Below are 27,610 nucleotides of genomic sequence, written 5' to 3'. Positions count from 1 at the left end.
GCATGGAATTTGACAGAAATCTGCAGCGGACAGCTAACTTTAATTGGCTAATATTTATTATTCAAAGTCATTTTTTTAAACAAAGCCAGCAAGAAAAAGTACAAAAGGTGACAAACCTCCACCTGGACTGACTTTATATAGACAGAGAGCCAGCAGTCTTACACACCAAGAGCGCATCAGAGGATGAAGTCTGGTTTAACAACCCAATGACTGTGTCTGCTGGGCCTCAGCCATAACAACCCTCTTCCTCGCTTTGATCCCATGGATGTAAACGGCAGATCCTGCTGCGCTACTGCAGCCTCTAATGCCATCTTGTTTCCAGTATTTTCTTGCCTAAACAGCAGTGACGATGTGGACATTAACATAATTCTGTCTCCCTACCGGCGAACAACAATTTAGTTGTCAGATCCTAAAGTGCAAGGCAGGCTGAAACACTAGCCTGTTATATTGGAAGATGTGCAGCTCTGAGCCCAGCTGAGGGGGCAGCCAATTACTACAGCAGCCCTGATCAGGAGAAAGCAACTCTCCAGTCAGGTGCATGAGGGGAAGAAAGTAAAGAATAGACAGAGGACCAAGAGAGTATAATAGATAGCCTATAGAAAGAGCTCCCACAAACAGAGAGCGAGTTAGAGAGAAACGAGAAACTAGTGGAGGGACAAAAAAGGTTTTTCTGCTTCGGCTTGCCACCCACTCAGAAGGGAATTCTCTCATTAGAAGGGCAGGTAGTACTGGAAAAAAAAAAATATCACAGCAGCAGGTCTTGACACAGCTGTGCCTACAGACACGGCTCGTTTCCAACTCACAACTTCTAACTGTTGGATTGTGGGAGTTGGGGGGGTTTTGAAGTGGGATGGGCCCCAGTCCAACACTTACTAACTGCAAACACAGAATTTCCCAAAAGACATGTTGCTGCTTTTTTTTTGCTTTTTCGAGATGCCTGTGGTGATCTCTTCAAACGGGGCTGTTTATTATTTCAGGGAGGACAACTGCCTTCTTTGCCAGTCTGTCGCCTTCATGTCAGCTACAAAATACTGACATGTTACTTACTGCGTTAGGAATTTGGTCTTCTCGAGTACTCAACTGATAAATCAAGAAAAATACTTTGGGGGATAGTGGGTATGGTCTTTTAATTGTTGCTCTACATCAGTATGCAGCAGACATCTCTTGCTGCTGTTGATTAAAATAACAAAAAACAGCCAGGTAAAAAAAAAAAGATATACAGGCAGGTGATATACAAGCAGGCACATATTAAACTGACAGAAATTTGTCAATCAATCTTTTTAAATATTGTCTCCATGACCGTTACACTCTAGTTAAATTGCAGTGTTCGATCATACAAAAATATAATTTGCATGTATTTTTATCATGTTAAGTTTTATTATGTTTAAACATTCAGGTACAACAAACTGATAAAAGAGTCTCATTATAAAATATAAAAGTGTTTTTCACAGTTACCACAACTGTCCAAAGTATTCAAGACAAGTAGAGCTCTCGCGACAGCCACAATTTTAAAACGCTGGTGGCTATAACAAGGCAACAACAGAGAAAAAAAAAGAGTGCGCCCGTGGGTGGTAGTAGTCTGTTTTATCATTCAAAATGGGAGAACGGAACTTCCAACGTGCACCGACACTGATCACCCCTGACAGACAGACCAATGAAGCCCAATGGCCGGCCGTCAGCTTGTTTTGCCAAGCCCTTTATTATTATTATTATTATTATTATTATTATTATTATTATTATTATTATTATTATTATTTATTTTTGGGGGGGTAGAAATTATATTGAAACAAATTGTAAATGATAATATATCCTAATTGTTCATTCATTCATTCATTTTCCTTCGATCCTTATTTATCAGGGGTCACCACAGCAGAATGAACTGCCAACTATGTTAATATGTTATTAAAATATGCTAAAAATATGTTTTACACAGCGGATGCCCTTCCAGCCACAACCCAGTACTGGGAAACAACCATATACTCACATTCACATACACTACGACCAATTTTATTTACTCAATTCACCTATAGCGTATGTCTTTGGACTGTGGGGGAACCCAGAGCACCCAGAGGAATCCCACATAAACACGAAGATCACATGCAAAGTGCACACAGGAATGCCAACTGGGCCAGCCAGGACTCAAACCAGCTGCCTTCTTGCTGTGAGGCGACAGTGCTAACCATTGAGCCACTGTGCCACCACATCCTAAATTTGAAACAATAACAATAATCATAAATATTTGTAACATGCCTCACTGTCATTTAAAATAGGTGATGCATTATGACTCAACACTAGAGCTGTATATGAAGTGCATACTTAATACGCTTGGGTTGTTAGCGGTTAAAACGCATGTTGCGCTTTTGTAGAATCCAGTTTTATCGCAAGAGAAATTTCCTCACCCCGACAGCCCTGAAGATAAGCATGGAAATTGTCTGTTTGTTTCTAAGTAACATTCAAAAGCTGCATCTTATCAAATCACAAAGCTATGTTAACTACACTTCCCAATTCCTCTCCAAAGGTTAAAAGAGGTGCTTAGAATGACAGCAATGCAAATAGTTTTAAAGTCATCTGATACAAAGTGTAAGCACTAAACAAATTGATTTTTTTACAGCTTATTGACTTTATAAAAATATACACAATTACACATATTTCAAAATGAGTCTTTGCAGATATTCCTGCAAACACAGACATTTGACCTATAACTGTTACATAAGAATATAAACAGAATTTAACAGAATATCAACACAATATATACATTTGCTGGGCTCAAAGTTAATTAAACAACAAAAAAAGTAAAAATCCCCTGCTGCATTTGAACGAGCCATTTCTGTAGATTTAATAAGAATCTATTATGAATCATTTATTTTTAATTAAAACAATAAGGACTATAGATGATTTTTTTTCTTTTGAAAAAGTAAAAACTTGCCTTGCCTTTTGACTATTATATTTTAGTTGCAATTCTTTATTACTGACTTTATTCACAACAAAGCTTGAGTTATTTTTTTATTTAATATTAATTAGGCTTAGTTTTCATATTAGTTTAACAATACATACAATTACCAAGGAACAATTATTATTATTATTGTGATATAGGTCCACAAGACCACGACTACTCGTATGCACTAATATGCATTGACCGCTGCATTAAAGGAGGAACATCTTCTCCAAATTTCACTATCATGGACTTCAAGAAACTAATGCCGGGCATACACTGTGTGACTTCTTTGTGATTTTAACATAGTACCAACTCACACTGTACAGGAAGATCAAGATGTAAAGCCAAAGCTCACGGTTCCTGTGCTCGCACTATATGGACAGATTGCTTAGCAGAGGCTTGACTGCTCAAACTGTGTGTATGAAATCAACACATTACACCTGACTCTTCTTCTTTTTTGTTTAATAGTGGTTGTCAAACCAGCATATGAGGTATTTACGCCACCTAATGGGAAGGAGTGTGTAGCTTGGGTGAAAAGGAAGAAAACACTTTTTTTTAAATCAGATATCATCAGATTGTTATCATTATCTTGCAAATATATGCACAGAATATAATCAGATCAGTATATTGCAAATATATGCACAGAATATCATACACTTTAAATTGTTTCTGTGCATTCTGGAATATATGCTTTGACAGTGCACCATCGTACCGCCATGAACGTACATCTGATTCAACTGTGTGATTCCCTCATGAGGGCTGACCATGATTTCAAACATGTCACAAAATCATCCAACAACCAACGATGCACGACAAAGCTGAAATTTGGCCGGATTCAATGAAGAATCAAATTTAGGCTCAAAAATTGCGTAGCGTATGCCCAGCTTAAAGGTCGGGACACACCAAGCTGATGGTTGGCTGTTTAGTAGTTGGTTCGATATATTCCACATAACCCCTGGGATCGAGTTGGCCCGATTCAGAATGTACATTTGGCAATGGCAGTAAGCAAAAGAGAGCGCTCTTATTGGTTATTTAGCAACAAATCGCATGAGGACAAAAACTAAAGTGACAATACCAAGCAAAAGATTTAAGTCAACACAAAGTAGGCAGATGTAGTTTCACTGCATTTCGCAAGTATTTGACCCAGTATTCGTTTTTGACCCAGGTAAGTCCAGACACGAGCTGACGTGAGCCCACAACCGCCAAACTGATTTCACCAAGTAGGACATGTTCCTGGATTACCATCTATGTTGATCCTGGAACAACATTCCAATCAGCCAATCAGAATAGGGATATGTTTACAGTTTGTGTTAAGTTTAGGCTTACGGTCAGATTTACGCACTTGTACATAATTGTTATCCATCTATTATTCCGCTCTGATTTTGGGAATAATCTACAGTTATGGTTGGGTTTAGGGGTAGGGAATAGGTATGGATTACATTTTCGAACAGACATGATGTTACAGGATCAACATAGATGTTAATCCAGGATCGCATTGTACTCGCATCGTGCAGCTGACAGCCAACAGTTGGTTTTCATCAGCACTTATTCTTTGGCATCGACTTGGTGTGTTCCAGCCTTAAGAGCTGCAGTCATTGCTGTTACAGTGTGCCCAAAAACACAAACATTTGAGCACTCATGCCCACCCCATAGAAAGAGGACCACAAGTGTGTCATATAGAAGTGGACATATACTTCTGTGGGGAGAAGGCGACTGATCCTGAGATTATCTGAGATGCCACTCCTGAAGGAGACGGTTTAGGAGCTTTAACAATATCAGTCACGCCAGCTTGAGCTAGTCTCACCCTGGAGACAAGTGTGGGTCATGAAACTCGAGAGGTCTGAAAAAAAACAAATCTAAAATCAATATCATCCACAACGCAAAACTCTCTGCTCGCTCTCTCTCTCTCTCTCTCTCTCTCTCTCTCTCTCTCTCTCTCTCTCTCTCTCTCTCTCTCTCTCTCTCCTCTCTCTCTCTCTCTCTCTCTCTCTCTCTCTCTCTCTCTCTCTCTCTCTCTCTCTCTCTCTCTCTCTCTCTCTCTCTCTCTCTCTCTGTGTACTTCTGCAGTGAGTGACACTTGCTTTTAATTGTTGCTTCCCTCGGCAATATACAATAGACAGTTTATTCAACCTTCAATCTAAAAGTAATCATCAATCACTTTTTAAAATATCAATAGCACATTACATCAAATCAGGCACTTTCAAAGACAATTACGATTACGCAGCCCTTTTCTCAGAGCTCAGGTCTCGTTGTGTCAAAATTCACAAATACATTATTGACATTTGCTTCAATATGCATCCCCCCGTAACATGCTGTAGGCAATTGGCAGTGTCACCCTGAACGTAATGAAAACATAAGAGACTATAGCGTTTCCCCCCTGCAGTCCACCCATAAAATCACTAGACATTAGAAGAGACACTATTTGCAAAACCACTCTCAGCTGTGGTATCGATTCATTCAATAGTGATCTAATAAGATTCTCATGACCAAATAGCAAGAGAATTGACTTGAAATAATAATCAGATTGCTATTATGATGAAATATTCCACAGCGTTTATATGGTAGCCATAAAGTATACAGCAATAGCACAATAATAAAAGGTGATGAGAAGACTGGGCTTCCTTTTTTTTTTTTTTTTTTTTTGAGAATGATCTGGTAAAACCCAATCTTTTTCTCCGTCATTGAATTTCTGGCTGCTCTTATTGAAGAGCCGTAGCCATTGGGCTATTTGTTAGAAGTCTGCCATTGCACAGAACCTCTGATCCTGCTATCACAGCTCAACTGATGAACTCAATTTAAACTAAGGCCTGGTGGGGCCACAGACTTCTCAGGCAAGCTTGTGGTGTCCAGAGATTGGGCTGTCATCTAAATTTAACTCCCTGAGAAAAAAAAATAAAAGACAGTGCTGCTTTCAGAAGAATCAGAATGGCTTCTGATGTTCAAAAATAGAGACCTCTATCTGATCTACATGTTTCTTTTGATTTAGAAGAGTAGATTACAAAAAGATCACACAAGATGCTCACATAATAATACAAACCTGTTTGGTTGCCTTTTTCACTCCATACTATTGTGAACGATGGTTCAACACATTGCAAATTAGATTTTTAATCATGAAATTGTTAACATAAAAAAAACTACAAGAACAAATTGGAAAGCAAAAACAAAAGTCATGTCAGACGCATTAAAGTCCCCATGAAATCAAAACTAATTATATGATTTTGTTAGCTTATGTTGCTAGCTTTGTGGTGAACAATTAATCTGTGCGTCATTAAGAAAAAAAAAAGTTTGCTCTTCCTGTTTGTTTTCAGTTAATTTATCAGATAATGTGATTTTGAAGTAATGGGCGTGGCCAAAGAGCATAGAATCACCAAGAGGTGACACTCTGTTGCTATGTGGTCAACAGCCAATAGATGCCGCTAGTGTCACGCGGCGGGCATTTTGGTATGAAAATTCCAATAGGAAAACAACACGGATAACTAAAGTTAGACAGAATGAATTACAATATTGAGTTAAATGTGAGCAAAAATGAGTACATCCCCTTTGAAATGTAACATTCTAAAACATTTTAAAACAATATCCCAATGAAAACAGACAATTTCCAAAATGTTGACAAGACTAAGTTTAATACATCTGATCTCTAAAATATCTGTTTCACATATAACAAAAATAAGTTAACAAAATAACTTAATTACTTTTTGTTGTTGTTTTACTCAAATTAGGGTAAAGCAAAAATGAGTACACACAACAAAAAATACATTATCTGGTAGTTTATGTGGCGTTTATGATTTTTAATGGCAGTATTAAAAATCATGAATAAAAATATATATATATAAATAAAAAATAAATGAATTTGGAGAAAGTATTAGTCTTGTTTTAACAGACATATAATATAATACTCCAACAAAAAGTACTGTTATCTGCCATCAACATCCCATTTTGAGAGTCATGTTAATTTAATTTAACATTTCAGTGTTAACATGTATTACGCTAGTGCGTAAACTATTAAATTAAAGTAATTTGAAGTAATTTCACCTAAAAGTGACAGTTTCAAAAAACCAAATATGGTTAATATATTAAACATTAAGTCTGTAAAATAAACTATTATAAGTGCTGATAATCACCAGTTTATGATTTTAAGTGTTGTATTTTCATCTTTTAGGTTGTATTTCAGCTTTCGTGCACTTTTTAAACGAATAAATAAAAAACAAAGCAGCTGCTTGTCATCACAACAGTAATTAGATCCAATGGACGGCCGATCACCAAAATGGCGGAATCGCTGGGCACTGCTGTTGCAATGGAACGTTCTATTGAGTGTCACACTTAATGATTCTAAGCTCTTTGGCTTGGCTAACGCTGCTCCAACTGTCAGTTTTGACAACAAACAAAAATGGTGAGCAGGAGGAGTCTGTTAGGTTGTATTAACTCTTTTAAAACCCATTTGCGGATCTTTCTGAATGAAATGCCTACTTTACTATGTCCATTCAGCCTGTGGTTGAAAAAAACAAGCCACGCCTACTGTTACTAATTTAATATTCCGTTCCTCTAGGAACTGCGTTACATTACGAAAAGAATAACAATCGCAGCTTCTGGTTCATAGGAACTTTAAACTAATCAAAACAGTGTTTAGTGTAACGCATTACAAGTAACATGAGTTACATTATAATATTACATTTCAGAGTGATGAGTCAAGTATCGCATTACTCTTAAAAATTAAAAAAGTTATAGTAATAATATTTTAGTAACTTTTAAAAAATGTAATGCACCTTTTAAGTTTAGCTAATTCACTTTTTAAAAATTGCACAATTAAATTGAACATAGTCCCGTTAAATCTCACACACAATGAGAGAATGCAGGAACAGACAGAAATGAAGACGGCAGATCCTTAAATTTCTGCTATGGAAATTTGTCATGACTTTGAACACATGAAAGAAAAGGAAAAGAGGATTATCTGAATGGACAATGCTTTTACTTTTTAATAAGACAAAAAGTAGTAAAAAGTGGCAAGTAGAAGTAGCAGAAGTTCTTCTAAGATAACATTATTCTAAATAATTTTTTATGTGTTTTTTAAAGGTAAAGATTATAGTGTGTTGTTAACTGCAGAGCTCCTCTATTTAAAAAAAGCTCTTCTATTTAAAGCTCCTCTATTAAAAAAAAAGAAGAAGAAAAACCTGCAAGTTCTAAAAGAGATCGAGCCTCAGCCATGTCAGAAAAAGTAATGTAAACGTAACTGAAAAGTAATGTAACGCATTACTTGCCATAAAAAGTAACTAAGTAATGCAACTAGTTACTTTTTGGAGGAGTAACTCAATACTGTTCCGCATTACTTTCTAAATTAACTTTCCTCAACGCTACTAATTAAAACAAGCTGTTGGCAGATAGCAATCAACAGCACATGTTAGCATTACCATGCTAAATACAACTTTTTTAACCTATGTGACGTGCAGTGTTGGTACAAGCAGAATTCATAAAGAAATGATACTCCATTAACTCTTGCACAGTGACTCAGTATTTTCAACAACAACACAGCGTGAAGCACACTAACAACCTAACTATTGGCTCCACTCTTCAAATAGTGATAATCCCACAAAACATCAACTACCAACAACCCTTTTAAAATTCCAGTATAACGAAACACTGAACAGAATAAACAAGCCTCTCAATTTTCTCATGTGCTAAAAACACATAAAACAGTACTTCATTTCAATAGTAATTCTCTCTATGGAATGCATGATGGGAACTGGAAATCGCTAGTTTCAACAATCCTATATTAATAATGGAAAAAAGATTAATGTCATATTGATTAACTAAACTTATGTTTTACAAAATGTAAATGGATAACACACACAATGCAGTTGCCTAAAGTGCCTAAAACGTCATAAAATCTAGTTTTAAAAGAAAGAAATGGCAATGGTAGGTGTAAAAGAGTGAGATCAGTCTTTTTTCTCCTAATTGTATTTAAATTTTTCTGCATTCTATTAATAAAATCTATGTTGTTTTGTCTAAATTTTAAAATTAGCATCGAACCAAAATTTTTTAATCAGTTATTTGGCAATATTGGCATAGATTTTTCTTATATTTTTACACTTAATAAAAATAATCCGCTGTGGTAACTTAAGGGACTAAGCCAAAAAGAAAATGAATAAATGAATGAATAAATGAATGAATTTAATAATCCCTATACATGATTTTATGTTTATTCAGATTAATGTGCATACCCACTGACAATACATTTTTAGTGAAATTCTAAGTCTGTAAAACTGTGGTTCTTTTATTTTTTCAGTCTGTTTTAATTTACCTTTATTTTATTTTGCGTAACCTAAGGGCCCAACATGGCTAAATCCAGCTGATTCGAATGTTATCAATCGATTGATATGGGCCAGTAGGGGCCCTCTGCACCCACTAGTAGGCTCAGAAGGCTGTTATCATCTATCCACATGGTTAATCAGCTATAGATCACATTCGGCTGCAACTGGAAGTTAACAAAAACTATTTATATTATTTATTACATTTCATTTTAAATGTATTTTATTAAAGTCTCCCCCTACCCCAACCCTAAGCCCAACCATCACAGTAATTTAAAAACAGATCTGGATCTGGAGTCTTCTCTATTAGTATAGCTGAATAACCACGAGAATTATTTAAATTATTTATTACATTTTCCATGAATTGTATTTTATTAATGTCTACCCCTACCCCAATCCTAAACTTAACCGTCACAGTAATGTAAAAACAGATCTGGATCTGGAGTCTTCTCTATTAGTATAGCTGATTAACCATGTGGATAGATGATAACAGCCTTCTAAGCCTACTAGAAGGCAAAGAAGGCCCCTACTATCCCATATCTATCAGCTGGTAACCACTGATAACGCCCATTCAATCGAGTGATAACATTCAGATCGGGTGCTAAATCTTTCTAGAATATAATTTCAGAATTTGTGAATATTGAGATAATGATATATTCAGAAATAGAAATCAATCTAAAAGCCAATAAGAGCATATGTTGAGAGTACTGCTGGGTGCCCTTAGTTAGAATACTTCTAAAACATCATTGATTAAGACAAGCATACAAGGCATAAAATATGAGCGGCATGCATGTGTTTGTACATGCACAAAACCCACAAGCAAATAACAGACAGCTGTTAGAAAAGTCATGCGGAATTACCAAAGACATAGAGTGAATTAATGTGGATAACAACAGTTTCACAGACTCGTTTCCTTCATTTACATATGACTGATATTCCACTCACAAACTCTCTGGAGAATTAGCTTATCTAATCTAAGAGACAGAATCACTGCATGAAATAATGAAACATCTTTGAAGCTGCCGCATCAATAAATCAATGACTCAAAATAAACTATCAATTTTCTTAAACAGATGTCAACTGGGAACAGGTGATTACCTGGCACAATGCCCGATGCGAAGTCACAATTACCACCTGACGGAAAAGTGCTTCCACATAGCAAGAAGCCAGACCTTGCTATTATCTTGAAAGAATCATGGATTGACATATAACAGCAAAAGCCCTCTAAACCGGTATAATGCTGACTAAATCATATGCTACATTTTCAGTGGCAATCAGTAATACTAAAGCAAGAGAGTTGTGCGAAGAACTAAGAAAATGATTCTTGGCGCGCCTGACTGTGAGTGACTGAACATCTCTTGAGGGCATAATAAAGAGAACCGCATCTTAAACCTTTTAGACCTGGTGGTCTATAAATGTGCATGTGATCTTGTGGATGAAAGGATGTATGTTTAATAGCAAATCAAATAGCAATATAGATGTTCAGGGTTGTTGTTTTTTTTTTTAATAAAGCAAAATGGTAGCAGACATAATATTTTATTTTTTGACAACCTCATACCATTTATAAATGGAACGCTTTACAATTAGGTTGTATTATTCAGTCATTCATTTATTTTCATTCAGCTTAGTCTCTTATTTATCAGGGGTCGCCACAATGGAATTAACCGCCAACTATTCCAGCATATGTTTAACACAGAGGATGCCCTTCTAGCCGCAACCCTGTACTGGAAAACATCCATACAAACTCATTCACACACACACTCATACACTATGGCCAATTTAGTTCATCCAATTCAATTATACAGCATGTCTATATGGGGGAAACCGGAGCACCAGGAGGAAACGAACACAGGGAGAACATGCAAACTCCACACAGAAATGCAAACTGGTCCAGCCGGGACTCGAACCAGTGACTCGAACCTTCTTGCTGTGAGTCGACAGTGCTAACCACTGAGCCACTGTGCTGCCAAGGTTATATTTGTTTATGTTATTTAATGTATGCACTAACATGAACAAACAATGAACAATACATTAACTACAGTATTTATTAATGTTTCTTAATGTTAGTTAATGGAAGTCATTACTTGTTAGTTCATGTTAACTCACAGCGCCTAATGTTAATAAGCATGAATTTGTATTTTAATAATGCATTGAACTATATTAATAAAGGCTGTACAATTATTGTTTATTATTTGTTCATGTTAGGGAATACATTACATACTTATTGTAAAGTGTGACCATTTAAATGAATATATTTTCTGGACCATTATGATGGTGTAATGATGGCAATAATCCACAATCCTGCACTCTCAGAAATAACAATATAAACGTTGTCACCCTTTCAAAAGGTACATTTTAGCAACCAAAATCAGTATATCGACTTATCGTGCAATACTTGGAGATGACCTCAATAATTTTTTGCCATTGCAATATATATTTACAAATTCACAGATAACATTAAAGCCATTTTACAATGACATTTGCATTGTACTTCACCGGTGTCCAAGTTAATAATTGGGCATTTACCTAATAGGACATTTATTAGTGTATATATATTAGGATATTTACCTTTTTAACATCAAATTATAGAATTTAAATAACTTTAAGAATGATAAGTATTTTAAAGAGTTTATGGCTATTTACATTATTATGCTGTTATATAATCATATATAATCATAAGGCATAATATTATCTCAAAATGACAATGATATCGCTTATCGCAATAATTTATATGATAATATATCGCACAACAAAAATTCCATATCGTGACAATCCTATACCTAAATCCACATTGGTATCTTAAAGTAATATACTAATATATTACTTTAAGATACCAATGTGGATTTAGGTATAGGACTGTCACAATACAGAATTTTTGTTGTGCAATATACTAATACCTAAATGGTCTATATTGTATCCTAAAGATACATTCATTCATTCATTCATTTTCTTTTCGGCTTAGTCCCTTTATTGATCTGGGGTCACCACAGCGGAATGAACCGCCAACTTAGCATATGTTTTACGCAGCAGATGCCCTTCCATATGCAATCCATCACCGGGAAACATCCATACACTCTCATTCACTAGGACAATTTAGCTTACCCAATTCACCTATAGCGCATGTTTTTGGAACCGGAGGAAACCCATGCCACCACGGGGAGAACATGCAAATTCCACACAGAAATGCCAACTGACCCAGCCGGGGCTCGAACCAGCGGCTTTCTTGCTGTGAGGCGATTGTGCTACCCACTGCGCCTCCGTGCAGCCCCTAAAGGTACATAATAGTAGGACTTATAGGAATTATTTTCCTACCATGTGTGGTGTCATGTGTTAAGGTTGTTATACTTATTATATTGTGATTTCTACTTATTATTATGATATTATACTTCTGCTAAGGGCATGTGTGTGTATAGTCTGGCGCACCTCTCAAAAAATATACTTATTCATCACAACGATGGTGATGACGCTGGGCGATGCAGTGAGCCTCGTTTTAGGCAATGTGTGTTTTAATTTCAGTTGTTCAGCATTGATGTTCAATAAATAATCATAGATAGTAGATAGTGTGTGTTTACTTCAATTAATTTAAAATCAAGTAATCCACCCTACATTCAAAAATCTCTCACCTGTAATATGTGAGCATATTTACTGTACAAAACTTGTCAGTGAACTATGAGGTCAAACAAATAAAATAAAAAAATAAAATAATCGTTTATTAATCGTAATCAGTGTTGGGCAGTAGCGACGCTACTAGCTTAAGTACATTTCTCAGTAGCGTGGCTACTTTATCAATCCAATAGCTTTTCAGTAGCAAAGCAATTTTTTTAGTCAAGTAGCGCAGTAGCATCCACAAAGCAACATTTACCGATCGCAGATCAATAAGTGACAGCACCAACCGATGTCTAGCCGATGAAGGTAAATTCATATGATGGTGAGAATGACAATTTCTTCTTCTTCTTCCTGTTTTACGATGGTTGACAACAAACTTTTTGGTGCCTTACTGCCACCTCTCGCTCTGGTCGGTGACGATCATTGGGCAGATACGAGAAACTTGCTTGATGGAAAGATGACTGAGGGAGAGGAGTTATATATATATATAGTTTACTGTAGTAAAGGCTAGAGTATACTACGGTAATTACTATTATTTCATGATAGTTATTAATGATACTACAATATGTAAGTTGGTGTAATTTAATGCTTTTTGTAAATATTTCCCTTTCCTATACATTACTTTAGTATTTTAAATGCGTAACACCTGTTTTTATTGTATTTTTTGAGTTGAGTTGTTTTTGCTGTTATATACTACAATTTGTTTCTGTTTGGTAGAATATTATTTACAATAAATAACTGAACAATTCTGCCTCATATGATTCATTGACCGTTTCAGTGATCACTAAGATATGAATGATAATTTAAGTTGCTTCGATTTAAAAAGGAAAATTGCAAAAATAGCTTAAATGTAGCTAAGCTACTTTTGCAAAGTAGCTTTTAGCTTAGCTTGCTACATTTCCCTGGGTGTAGCTTTTAGTGTAGTTAAGCTACATTTTAAGTAGTGTAACTAATAGCTTAGCTCACTACATTTTTCAAGTAGCTTGCCCAACACTGATCGTAATCAAGTTAAAATGTTCAATTAATCAAGATTTTGATTTTAGGCCAAATCGCCCAGCCTTACATAATAGTACTTAAAAAGTAAAAACAAAATCTACCTTTTGAAAGGGTAAAACATCAGTAAAATATTTGTACCTAATAATATTTGTATTAATATATTAATATTTGTATTTCTGAGAGTGTGTCTTCAGTTTGAGACAAAGCTTTGTGGTTATATATTGTGTTACTGAGGATGTACTGCCTTCTTTTTACTTCCAGATTACATCATTCCTTTTCCATCCTTTGCTCTTTGAAAAATCAATGCTTGATTAATTGCAAAAAAACTGATCTTTGCTGCACAAAAAGATGATAGCGTCAAAATTAATGAGCACAAACAACATCATTTCAGTATCTCTCTTCCACCTGATTATCTTCATGTTCAGTTTGTGTTGTAATAAAAGACAGACAACAATGTGAGCTCGTATAAGTCATATAATGCGTTATAAGGCACATAAATAAAAATGTAAACCGGCAAAATGTATGGACGAAACAACCTGGATTCACTGCCTTAGAATAGTGTTGGCATAAAACAAGCCTAAAAAACACTGAGACACTTTCTATTTTTCATTATTTGCCCTGAATCCTCAGACTAGACATAGTACGCAGCAGTGTTCAGCTGTGTCTGCCCATAGTGCTGTTTGTCAGGCTGACTATAGCCACTGTGACAAATCACCAGCAGGCAGCCTTGTTAAAACACTGATGTGGTTTAATGGGTGATGTCCGAGACTTGGGTCCATCTGATGAGCTCTCAGCAGACATTAGTGACCAGCCGCATCCACTAGAGCGATCGCAATTCTGGCTGAAGTTTGCCTATGATAAATTTCTTTCTATTTCTAAACTAAACCTACACTATCCAGCCTTTCTAGTTCTATGCTGACTAAATCATTATAAACATCTCATCGAAAAAAAAGTTGCCGCCATCCAGATACAGTATGATTCTGGCCTGGATCCACGAAGCCCAAAACTGTGACTTAATTCAGCTAGCAAAGTGCCTGCAACAAACTGAAGAGAAAAACGAGCCTTCTTATGTATTTTCAGCCTCAGCCAAGCTCACCCATCCATGAAAATCCCATCTCAGGGAAAGAGGAGGTGAGGACCCTGCGAGCACACACACGCACAAACACACACACATTCACTCGCACACAGCAGACAGTAAAGGACACGCTGCCAGATCCTCACTAAAGCCCTTTATCCTTATCATAACTACTCCCACAATTACTCACATGAGTGGTTTACCTGTTTCCGCCAAGCCATGCTGCATTTTTTTACTGTCCTAGTGATACGAAAACCTCTAGGCACCACCATTAAATGGGGCGGTACAGACAGGGATGCACAGCGGTTACATCATGAGCATGAGAGTGTGAGAGTTGATACCTTAAGCGCAAACAGATATGCGTGCTCAAATGTTAGTGCAGTCAAAAAAATATTAATAGCTTGATACATATGAATGCTGAAATATTTAATATAATAAAACATTAATGTGCAATATGATGATACATATCGTATGGACAAAATAGAACATCTATCATTTCATATTATGCTCTGTTCTTTGTGCCTCAAAATATATTGTTTACTGTTTATAATACTTTTTCATAATTTATGTGAGCGCAATATTACATGGCATTACAGGTATACAGAGAGAAATGTGAATAACAAAATCGTGAGAAAGTTGCAATCTTGAAAGTACAATGTTTACAATGTTTGCTTTTTTTCATTTGTTTATTTATTTATTTATTTATTTTTGCTTTTTTTATGTTTCAACTCTGAAATCTAGACTTTACTAGAACTTCAATGTTAAGCGGCTTTGACACAATCTACATTGTAAAAGCGTAATATAAATAAACATGAATTGAATTGAATGTTGGGCCGGTAATGATTTGTTTGTGAAAAGTGGTTTACATTTTATTATTCCATATTTTATATTTCTAAAGGTTTTATCACTTATTTGTCATAAAGTCCAATATAAAGTGAGAAATATGATATGAAATATGAGTATATTTCTAAGTACACACTATATAATATATACTCTCACCAACCACTTAGTAAGGTACACCTTACTAGTACCGGGTTGGACCCTCTTTTGCCTTTAAAACTGCCCTAATCCTTCAAGGCATAGATTCAACAAGGTTCTGGAAATATTCCTCAGAGATTTTGGTCCATAATACTGCCACTTACTGGATATTTTCTCTTTTTCGGACTATTCTACATTGGTTGTGCTTGAAAATCCCAGTAGATCAGCAGTTTCTGAAATACTCAGAACAGCCTGTCTGGCACCAACAACCATGCCATGTTCAAAGTTACTTAAATCCCCTTTCTTCCCCATTCTGATGCTCGGTTTGAACTGCAGCAGATTGTCTTGACCATGTCTACATGACTGAATGGATTGAGTTGCTGCCATATGATTGGCTGATTAGAAATTTGCATTAACAAGCAGTTGGACAGGTGTACCTTATAAAGTGGCCGGTGAGTGTATAGTAAAATACTATATAGAATATAATGTAAAAAAATTGTCCTTTAGATGTGTTCAGAATATTGTATATAAACTATTAACTAATATAATTTATAGAAATGGTACTTTATCATGATATATATCATTATGAGCATCTGAAATGACCTGAGATCATGATCTGAGAATTGAATCATATCGCACAGACCTAAAAACTTTTATTGATACTAGGCATGGGGCGATAACCGTTTTCAAGGTATACCACGGTTTGGAAAAGTCAAGGTTTTAAAACCATCAAAATTTTCTGCTTTACCGTTCCTAAGGTATTTGTAAGATTTTTTTTATTTACAGATGTTTTTTTTCAGTTTTTTAGAACAACAGTATCTCCAGCAGAAAATATACCTAAAGATGTTGTTTTAAATTGTAAAAGAAACCCTGTGTTTTAGAAACTAATGAAGACAGCAGAAATCAATGATTCATTTCAATTATTTAGCATACTTTTATTTATTTTATTTTATTATTTTATTTGACATACTTACTGTTCTAAACTACTTTAAATGTTTCTCAAAATAAAATACATTGTGTTCAAAGGGAAAAAAGTAGTTGTTTTCTATCAAGACATTTTATATATATATATATATATATATATATATATATATCTTAGAGCAGTACCGAATCACAATACTGTGAAACCGTGAATCTGTGATATTTACATTCAAGGTTATCATACCGTCACAATCTTATACCGGTCCATGCCTAATTGATACATCGGCATCTTCTGCACTTTGTCTACAGCAGCAAATTCACTCTATCCTGTCACAATTTAACTTCATTCATCTCATTTGGTTAAAGTGTTTGTGTTATGGCCCACCACTGTCTTTAATCTATCCCATCACAGTTTCACTTTCAGTTTCATTTATCTGGTGTTTTAGCAGCTGACTGCAGCTCAGTTTAGAGCTGATGCTCCAATTATTCATGAACATTTTTAGGTCTAGTCAATTAAAAACATCCAAGCAGGAGCCACAATAAAATAGTAGTCTACTGTCTTAAGTAACCTTCTATTTGCATACTAATTTGCAGTTATATTAATCAAACTGGCTTGCTTATTTAGCTTTAGAATATACAGAAATAGGTCACTGGTTTGAGTCCCATCTCAGTCAGTTTGCATGTTCTCTCCATGTTTGTGTGGGTTTCCTCCAGGTGTTCCGGTTTCCCCCACAGTTCAAAGACAAGCGTGGTCAATTATAGGTGAATTGAAAAAACGAAACTGTCAGTAGTGTATGTGTGTGAATGAGTGTGTATGGATGATTCCCAGTACTGGGTTGCAGCTAGAAGAGCATCCGCTGTGTTAAACATATTCTGGATAAGTTGGAAGTTCATTCAGCTGACTAATAAAGGGACTGAGCCAAAAAGAAAATGAATGAATGAATGAATACAAAGAAATATCCAACTCATATATTTTAAATTGTATGCTCTTAATAGTAATGCCATTTCCCCTACAGTATAGAAAATAGCATCAAATATGATGGTATCATATCACAGTTATAAATTCCAGGAAACATGATAACATTTCTCGAATACACACACACACACACGCCACCTTAAATAAAATCTTCAAGAATGCAAACAAGCGCTTCTGTCATTTACGTTCCATCTCTAGGCATGTTCATTAAAAATCTTTGAGCTTTGAAATGGCAAGGACTTACTCAATGGCGTAATGAGCAGACGGCATAACAAGAAGATGAGGCTGATTTAACTCCACTTACAAATTTACACGAGAAAAAAAAAACGAAGGAACTTAATTACACAGATCAACTAAGTGTTCAGAGGTGTGAGGAAAGAAGACATACTGCCTATTAAACATGAAAACAGTGCCACTTCAAGAGCAATCAAAGCTCCATAACACATCTAGCCATATTAACGTGTGCATGATCCAAACACAACAAATGTGCGATGCTTAAAGTCCAGCATAAAATATGCATGTTCTATCCTCTAAGCATCTAGTAGCGTTGACAAATGATTTCAACAAATGCAACAGTTCAGTCTCGCTGTGCCACTGGGCCTCCTAGATGGATGTTTTTCAAAGGTCGACACCGGTGTTTGAAGCATGAGGTGTGCCAGGTCTTACCCACCCACTGTCACTTTCAGTTACTAACAACACGTCTGATATCGACAACATACCCCCGTCAAAGCATTGACTCGTCAATCATCACAGAAAGCCCCAACAGGAAGTCCCACGGGAGGAGAGGGCGACAAATGAAATCAAGAGGCAAATAAATGAATCGATGGATGAATAATAGATTAGGCAGCAAGTGGCCCCTTCGAGCAATGCCACGGAATGCAATATTAATAAGCAGCTCTTACTGTTCGTCTCTGTGTCATCACTGACACTCTTAGGAGGAGCATGGGCCGAATAACACACAGCTGATCTGTACATTCGATCCGGATTACGGATTTTCTTCAGTCCTTCAGGAAGCAAAGAGAGAGTGGAGAAGAAGAAGAAAAAAAGAATTCTGGGAAAAGTACACAGTCCCGGATGTACAACTTTGTTTCAGTCTTTATTTCCCCCATGCACATAGCAGGAACTTATACGAATGTTTACCAGGGTCAGCAGTGTCACGTCTGCCGAACCCCAGTCTCCCTCCCATCAGCAAGCCCATGCATCCCAAATGTGTCCATCTCCATGCTGAGGAACACCTCTCCCAAACAATATGCACCGTTCGGCCTCAGAGTTCAGCGTGCCTATTTGCTTCTCCCCCTTTTTTTATCGAGAACATTCAGGGGTGCATTTAAAGGGATTACTTTGGCCTAAGGTGCTGCCTTGTGGGGAGAAAATGCAGTTTCATTTGCAGGCAGGGGTATGGACGAGGAATGTAAAAGCAAACCTGTTCCCTTGTACCTTGAGACCGCATGCACATTTTCATTAACTGTAACAAAATATCATAGACGGCTCTAGCTCCTAATGACTATGAGAGTTTTACCACCAAGGGAGAAACAAGCTAAACCATTGTATATAATAAATATGATGCTAACTGATTTCTCTTCAAAAGCACCTGAAATGTTATGTCTGTCTGTTTCTTTTTCCCCCTTTGCTGCTCAGTCTCACTGATAAATCTGTAGGTGCTGAAATAAACAGTCAAGAAATGGCCCCTAACAGGTAGCAATGAGGGTGGCAATCACATTCATTGTGGTCCCAGGGCTGTTTGGTGAGGCTCAATTTTAGTAAGCTACACCAATCGATGAAGTTAATGTGTGTTTCTGTGTGAGGCAGGTAGGGAAGGATCGAGACAAGCCGAAAGGATCTTTCACAAGTCCCCAAGAAGAAGTGGCATCTCCATCTAGCCCTGCCATTCACTAATTTAATTAGAAAAGCAAAATCTCAAAGCATACTCTGAAAAGAACTGCGAAATAAAGTTAGTATAGGTGTCTAAATGGTAATTGTATAGCCCAATATGTCATAAATCTCTCTTTGGAAAATATCTGTCCTGCCTGCTTCTTCTGCTAATAATCAGTTGTTGTGATATAACAGCCTTTGTGGTATTTACTGGGAAAAAAACATCAAATTAAATAGATATAGGTATAAATATAGACATATTTTCTGTTTAACCTTCTGGTACTGATCGCATTGGGGTCAAAATGGATTTGTTTGCTTATTACTTGTATTTTTAATTACAGTATAATATAGGGATGTCCAGATGCGATCACGCAGTTTCAGACTCAATCGGACATTACCATATATATATATATATATATATATATATATATATATATATATATATATATATATATATATATATATATATATATATATATATATATATATATTCTGATTATTTTTTAACACACCTATAGTTATGTGGTGGCACACAGTTAGACCTCTTTTTGACTTCACACAGAAACAGCAACATGTGCGGCATGACATCACTATATTGCAGAGATGCTATATTGTTAAATGCGTGTGCAAAGTAGAACACAGAAGCAACTTGAAGTGGAAAGCGCGAGTATGTCTGCTGTCTGGAGGTATTATAATTTTTATATTTACTGTTGGATTAAAGTACAAAAGTGAAGAATTTATGTTATTTATTGCTTGATTGTTTAAGATACCTCACAGAAGTGCTCTGTTTGTTAACAGAGATGTTGAACGTTAAACTAAGGTGAATTAAATTATAAATAAGGAACATCCTGGATCTGTCTCTTCGCTCTTCTTTTTTCTTAGTTTATGCATTATAAAAGTTTCGGATCGGCTTTCGGTATCGGTAGATACTCAAAATCAAATGACTCGAACTCGAGGGCAAAAAAAAACTAATCGGGACATCCCTAGTTTAATATAATATGTCCATAATAATTGATTCATTCATTTTCTTTTTGGCTCAGTCCCTTTTTAATCTGGGGTTGCCACAGCGGAATGAACCGCCAATTTATCCAGCATATGTTTTACGCAGCGGATGCCCTTCCAGCCGCAACCTATCACTGGGAAGTCTATAATAAATAATGTGCTTTTTTATTTAACATTCAGCTTTCTTGCAATATGACAGTGTGACACTATACTAAGTGGGAAAAGGTGGTAAAAAGCGAAAGTAAAAAAGTTATAGATTGTTATGAAAAGGCACAATCATACCTCTTTTAAAATTGTCATGATATATATATTTCACAAAACATGTTTTACTCTAACACTTTGAAAAAATCAATACTCAAACTTGAGGCTGATATCTCAAAAGAACAAACATTTTGTTTGTGCACAGTGCCAAATGTTTTCACTAGATTAACTTAACATTCATATTGTTTTTAAATGAAATCATTTCTGACTGCAAACAACACAAGTGCATTTTTCAGGTGCATTTACCCTTTTTTAATCATATATTACATGGCAAGTGTCAAAGTCTTTGCTGAATTTGATGCCATTTCATTCATTCATTTTCCTTTGGCTTAGTCACTTATTTATCAGGGCTCGCTACAGCGGAATGAACCGCCATCTATTCCAGCATATGTTTTATGCAGCTATTGCCCTTCCAGCCGCAACCCAGTACTGGGAAACACTCATACACTCTCACATGCACTCATACACTACATCCAATTTTGTTTACCCAATTCACTTTCAGTGCATGTCTTTGTACTGTGGGGGAAACCGGAGCACCCTGGAGAAAACCCACACGAACATGGGGAGAACATGCAAACTTCAATTAGAAATGCCAACTGGCCCAGCTGGAACTCGAACCAGCGACCTTCTTGCTGTGAGGCAACAGTGCTAATCACTGAACCACCTTGCCACCCCCATGCCATTTCATTGAATGTAAAAAAAGGTTTACAAAAAATAGCAGAACAGTACCAGAGGATTAGTAAGCTAATTAAGCTAATTGTCATCATCTTTGTGTCCTCAATATCAGATTTTAACTCAACGATGGTGAGTAAATGATTTTCTGCTTTTGCAGTGTACTGTCCCTTTAACGGTACAGTTCCCTAGCACATCCCAATCCACGGCCGCCACCTTCCATAGGTACAGTCCCAGTTCCTGGCAATCTAAAAAGTGAGCTGGGTCATACCAGGAGACAGAAGAACTCTATGGGGTGCATGAGACATTAACCATGTTTTCACAGCAGCCTCCAGCTAAGAACAGCCTGTCCTTATGTGCAAAAAACCCTGCCAAATAATAAGGCCCTCGAGAACCATGCTCTATGCAAACATTTTAAATGCTTCAAGGACAAAAGTTTAAAACACAGGCAACAATCAGCGCTAAAATGAACGGCATGCACAACGTAAAATGCCTCCCCTATGCGTCCTGAATGTGTGTAGGCCTAGAAATTAAATATAACCCACTGCCAGCTATATAGGACTCTGTTTTTAGTTGTAGCTATACGGTGCAGTGCTTTCTATATTAATATGGAGGTGTGGAACGCTAGCTCCTCCCCCATACGTTGACCTGACAAGCATGACAAAAATAACCGAGCCCGTTCTGCAATGGGAGTCACAAGTCGGGGTTTCTAAAAAGCTCTTGGCTACTGAGAAGCATTGGCAGGAAGCAGCAGAGTCTGAGGCACGTTTCAAGGCTTGTTGTGTTTGTTTGCATCTGAAATGCACACACAGACATGCAGAGATTGACAAACACATGCACACACTCACAATCACAGAGAGAGAGAGAGAGACAGCTAGTTTAGGTAGTTAGCCTCAGTGCTGTTTTGAAAACACACGTAGATATATATTTATGGTAATGCTTGTATTCTTAGCTGACACAGTGTTAAAAATATAACAGGGAACATTTTGGAAGCTCAATATCACCCCCTTGTGGATTACTATATGTTTAGAATGCTGGCATTTTATGGAGATGTTAAAATTTGCCCTGTGTCATTAATTTATTACATATAAAACGTATCAGTATGCATAATCCACAATACAAATGCAAGGTTTTATAATCAAACTTATTTTTCACTTTCTACTAGGCTATTTAGCATCAAAAATAAGAAACTCTATTATGTGCGATCATGATTTAACACGCTGTATATAAAGATTTTTTACAGGTTAGTTTGATAATTATCAAAAACATGACAGAAATGCTGTTCTGTCATCTTTATCCACTCGTATATTTTCAAGATTACAACAACAAAAAAGTTTATTTTAACTCAATGTCGCCACCTTGTGGTTGATAAACCACCATTTTCTTTTGATGTGACTGAAGGTGAATTACAAACCAAAAATCCTCGCAGCTAATGACGACTTGTTTATATGCTTTATGTACAGGGAAATCAGTTTCATGAAAGTGATGTCAGCTTGACACAGCTGTTTAATTTCTTGTCAAATACATTTGATGACACTAAAAAAATACTGTTGCTACTTCTGACAATAATAATTAGGGATTTTTTTTTTACCATTTCTTCAGCGATATATAGCAGCGACATACTGTAAACATGCATTATATGCAACTGTGCAAGAGTCTCTTCGTGAAAGCAACTCCTGTTGCCATATTCATTCTAGAGACATCTATAAAGTATTCAAAACATTGCTAATGAGAAATTGTTATGTATCATTTCAATGCCACGTCTTCTTCCTTTCTGGCAATAAAAAACAAACAATCATTTTAAAGTTATTGCCCCCACATTCCTTTGGTTCTGTAAAGGTCTTTATCTGTAAATAGCAGACCCGGGTTGAGAGATTTAAACCACTGTTTATGTGTATCTGATGTAAAGGGGACAAACTGGTGTGGAAGAATGTGTCCTTGAAGCGAATTTCGAAATGAAATTGCTTTGACCACACATGACAAAACCGCTAAATACACGGTCGGTTAGTGTGTATGTGCGCGTGAAAGTGACTGAAGGAAAAAATCTACTATTAAAGAAGCTTACCATTGAAATTTGTACGACTTCTGGCGGTGAGGAGAGCTTTTGGTCAAACTACGGTCTCCAGAACTCTATACACTTCAACTCAGAAACAATTTACGCAACCGAGGGAGCTTGATAAATCGAGAAAAGAAGTTAGAAAACGACAGTCGTCGCGGCTCACAAGTTTTGCTTAGAGCGCGACCGTCAAGCTGAAGGAAACGGAGCGCGAGGCGGATGTTTGAATTTTCAAAGGTACTCGCGCTTTTGCTCCGGCATGTTTTTAAATATATGTGATGCACACTGCTGGCTAGCTACCGATGCTGGCTAGGGTGATGTGATGTGATGTCTCCGTGCTGGAATAACGAGTGTGCGAGGATAAACACAGAGGCTTTACAATCCCAAAAGCTCCTCGGATCTCAACTGGCGGCTCTTCTCTGCCTGCCTCCAATTTTTTCCCCTCGCACACACTTGCCGTACAAGTAAAAAAATATCCCCGATGTTTCTGACTTACCTTCCGGCTTGTTTTCGGCAGCCATTTCCCCTCCGCGCGCCACATCCTCCTCCTCCTCTTCACGAGCGTTGGGTACCACGCGCGTTCACGCCGAGGACAGCAGCACGAGAAGGGACTGGCGAAGCAGAGGCAAGTCCAACCAGAGCGCACTCACCATTGGCTGTCGGACTATGACTGACCATGTTGTGCTAAAATGGCTTGCGAGAGCAAAGCAAACATCCTCCCCTTCGAAGAGTCTCCAAGAGCCATTGGGTAAAGCGGGATGTGTAGATACACCTTAAGAAGAATCCAACCAATCCGAAGTGAGCGCTCGTGAGACGTTCTCTTGCAAATGAAAAGACGATGGGAATGTTTCAGGTTGGTAAATTCTGGTCAAGAAAAAGATACAGTTTTGCATCTTTTTTTCGTTGTATTTACTTAAGAATATTTTGGAAAGATTTCGAATTGTTTATTAACCCAAAATTGAGTATAAGATAGAAATTTGTTTGTTTGATGTGTTGTTTTATTCTGATAATGAGAACTTGAATTGTAAAGGACATTTTTTTTTCTTTATGTTATTAGGACAATATACTATACACTCTCAGAAATAAAGGTTACTTGAAAGGTCCATATTGGTACCTTTAAAGTATATATTAGTACCTACAAATTTTAAGAGGAACACGTTTGAATTTTTAGGTACTAATATGTACCCTTGAGGTATTAATATGGACCTTTTAGGTGCAAATTTGTACCTCTTGAAAAGGTACCACCTCAGTGACAGCTCACATAACTTTATTTCTGAGAGTGTATACATAAGGAAAAGTGGGCTCAATTTAAACCAAACTTTTCGCATTTTGTGAATGACTTCAAATTATATGTAAATCTTTTAGAACAATCACAAAACAAAAAAACACTGAAAACATTTAAATGTAAATGTATATATTTTTATATGTTCTCTTTCAGAAAACTATTGAAATATGTAAATATGCACCTCTTTTTCCTGTGGCATTGCATTGATTTTAAAAAGTTAATCAAATCAAAGAAACATATTTTCTGAAAAGCTTGTTGGTGAGCATTTTGGTGATGACATTTTATGCTCTTCAGATGTCATAATCAATTATTTTCTATCTTAGTATAGGCTATTTGTATAAAAGGATTGCTTTGCCACAAATGCACTGTAAACATTTTCAACCCACTAAAATTGATGACATTTTACTTATTTATTTTCACATTTTTAACCATTTGTCTTTTTATTTGTATATTTTTAATGTATGTTGTTCTGTAGTTCAAACAAAACCCAATATGTATATTTTTGAAAAAAAAAACTGATGACTTTTTGAAATTACTGCTTGAAAAAACGAGATGCGTCTCTTAAAAACTCGTAAAAATGAAGATGGGGTGCCAAAGAGTCCTGTTCCTGGAGATTCCTTAATTCCTTCAAAGTTAAACCTTTATCAAACACAAGCTGAGCCAACTAAATAAGATCGTTAGGATCATTTGCTAATTGCAGATGAGTTAAAGCACTGTTAGATGAACTCTGCAGGTAGGTGTCCAGGGACAGGCCTAGCCAACATGGGATAAGATGAAGCTGCAGCAACTTTGGGCTTCATGCGCTGAAGTGCTGCGCCATGGTGCTGAACGGACAGCTCCAGGCGGCAGCAGCGCTCTACACTCACATTGCGCTTTCACCAAAAGTGTCAAATCTCTAGACCCATAAAAAGCCTGAATTCTGAAAAGTATACTACCCAGATATGTTTGCCAGAGAGATGATTTCTCTCCTATTCCAAAAGCATAATGCTGTGGTCTAGGTCCCATTTGAATTCCCTAGAAAACCTCACGTTTAGGAATATGGAAGTCGCATTATACCCGAGCTGATTAATTATTCGTTAGATTAAGCATTCTGTAATTGCATCGAGCGTATAGATAATGGCTTAAATGTCTCTCTGCCCGCAGCGGATACCCGCCATGAAATGTTATCATTAAAGCGTCATCTTTATTGCTTGCAGTTGTTAGATATGAGTGCTTTCCAAATCCTTATCTCATTTTATGAGAGAAAAATCTTGGATTGTTGAATAAAACATTCTAAATGACCCGTGGAGAAAACATTCGAGCCAGTCTATCAGTAGGCCTGCTAATGGAAATAAACATAACATTGGGAAATAACATTGTGTTTTTTTTAACAACACCACATTTGTAGACTGAATCAAGATTAATGCATATGCATAGCAAAGGTTTAATTTAGCATTAGAAGGTGTTTGGAAGGCCAACAATAATACTTGAAGCTCTTGAAAAATGTTTGTCTACAGCTTTTAAAGCACTTGAATTCTCTAAGGATATGAAAATTATACTTACAGCATAATTTCCAGAACATCTGCAGTCTATTCCTGCCAGAGATCACATAAGGATCACACATGACATCACACAGAGGTCTTCAAAGAAGTTACTTCGCCATTATTACGTTAATACAATCTTTCATTAGGCTACATTACAATAATTCCATGCTCCATTTTATAAGAGTTTCACGTGAATTAAGTATATTCATCTTCAATTAAAAATGTGAACGTATTCAGTGATTCCACATATACATGATAACACTGATTTACTAATGGAACTGAGTTTGGAAGTTGGATCTGAGGTCATTTACAATCAATTCAGTAACCAATTGTTAATTACAGCCAAAAGGGGGCGCAGTTTGACATTTTAAACTGAATAAATGCAGTTAAACCTAAATGGAAAGTTCACCCAAAAATGAAAACGTACACACTAATAACTCACCCTCAAGTAGCTCCAAACATTTGTGAGATACTATTTCAATTGAACACATATGACGATATTTTGAAGACATCTAAAAACCGGTAACCATTGACATCCATTGGAAAAATCTACTATGTAAGTCAATGGTTACCGTTTTCCAGTTTTCTTTAATCTCTTAATGTCTTCTTTTATGTTCAACAGAAGAAAGAAACTCAAACTGGTTTGAAACGAGTGCAGGGTGAGTAAACAAAGAAATATTTTTTCAATGTTGCATCAACTATAAATTTAATGACTTCTTTCACTACAGCAGGATTTGAATCAACATGGAGGCAAACACGCTAACAAGGATGATTGCTGGCCTCTGCTAGACGTCTGTTAGTAACATGTAATGTGTGAAAGAATTTGTATTAAATAAAATTGGCATTTTTCTTCTAAATCGTTAGGCTACATGCTGCTTGCTATTCCTTCCAGTTCTGTGGAGATTGGGAAATCTTTGTAGATATTGGAATGACAGGCTCAGTTTATATTGCAGTTGCATCACATTGTGGTTTGTAACATAGGTTTTATCACTTTCATGCATGTTCAAAACCTGAGACTTTTGGCTTGACTTTTCTGCAGAGGGAAAAGACACAATCCATTATTTATACACATTACATCCCATCAGCTGTCCCTCCAGGATTTTGCAGGGACATTTTTATATATATTTTTGTAGCCTAAAATGACTGATTT

General features: G+C 36.4%; 1 protein-coding gene across 10 annotated transcripts in view; it reads right to left on the bottom strand.

The window, feature by feature from the left end:
* camta1a (calmodulin binding transcription activator 1a) overlaps positions 1-24,260 on the bottom strand; it is a 656,204-nt gene extending 631,944 nt beyond the window's left edge. For 6 of the 10 annotated variants that reach the window (XM_056449714.1, XM_056449715.1, XM_056449722.1 and 3 more), the window contains exons 1-2: positions 24,149-24,259; positions 18,692-18,793 (exon numbers count right to left, since the gene is read on the bottom strand). In XM_056449714.1, coding sequence (XP_056305689.1) covers positions 18,692-18,793; positions 24,149-24,173 — 127 coding nt within the window. In that variant the 5' untranslated portion in view covers positions 24,174-24,259. Of the gene's footprint in view, positions 1-18,691; positions 18,794-24,148 lie in introns of all 10 variants that reach the window. The other 4 variants (XM_056449716.1, XM_056449720.1, XM_056449724.1 and 1 more) reach the window with 3 other exon arrangements.
* Positions 24,261-27,610: the final 3,350 nt, after the last annotated feature.

The sequence above is a fragment of the Danio aesculapii genome, chromosome 23 (genome assembly GCF_903798145.1).
Source record: "Danio aesculapii chromosome 23, fDanAes4.1, whole genome shotgun sequence".
In the NCBI taxonomy this organism is placed as follows: domain Eukaryota; kingdom Metazoa; phylum Chordata; class Actinopteri; order Cypriniformes; family Danionidae; genus Danio; species Danio aesculapii.
The sequence above is the reverse complement of the archived record's forward strand: the minus strand, read 5'-3'. Positions and strand labels throughout refer to the sequence as shown.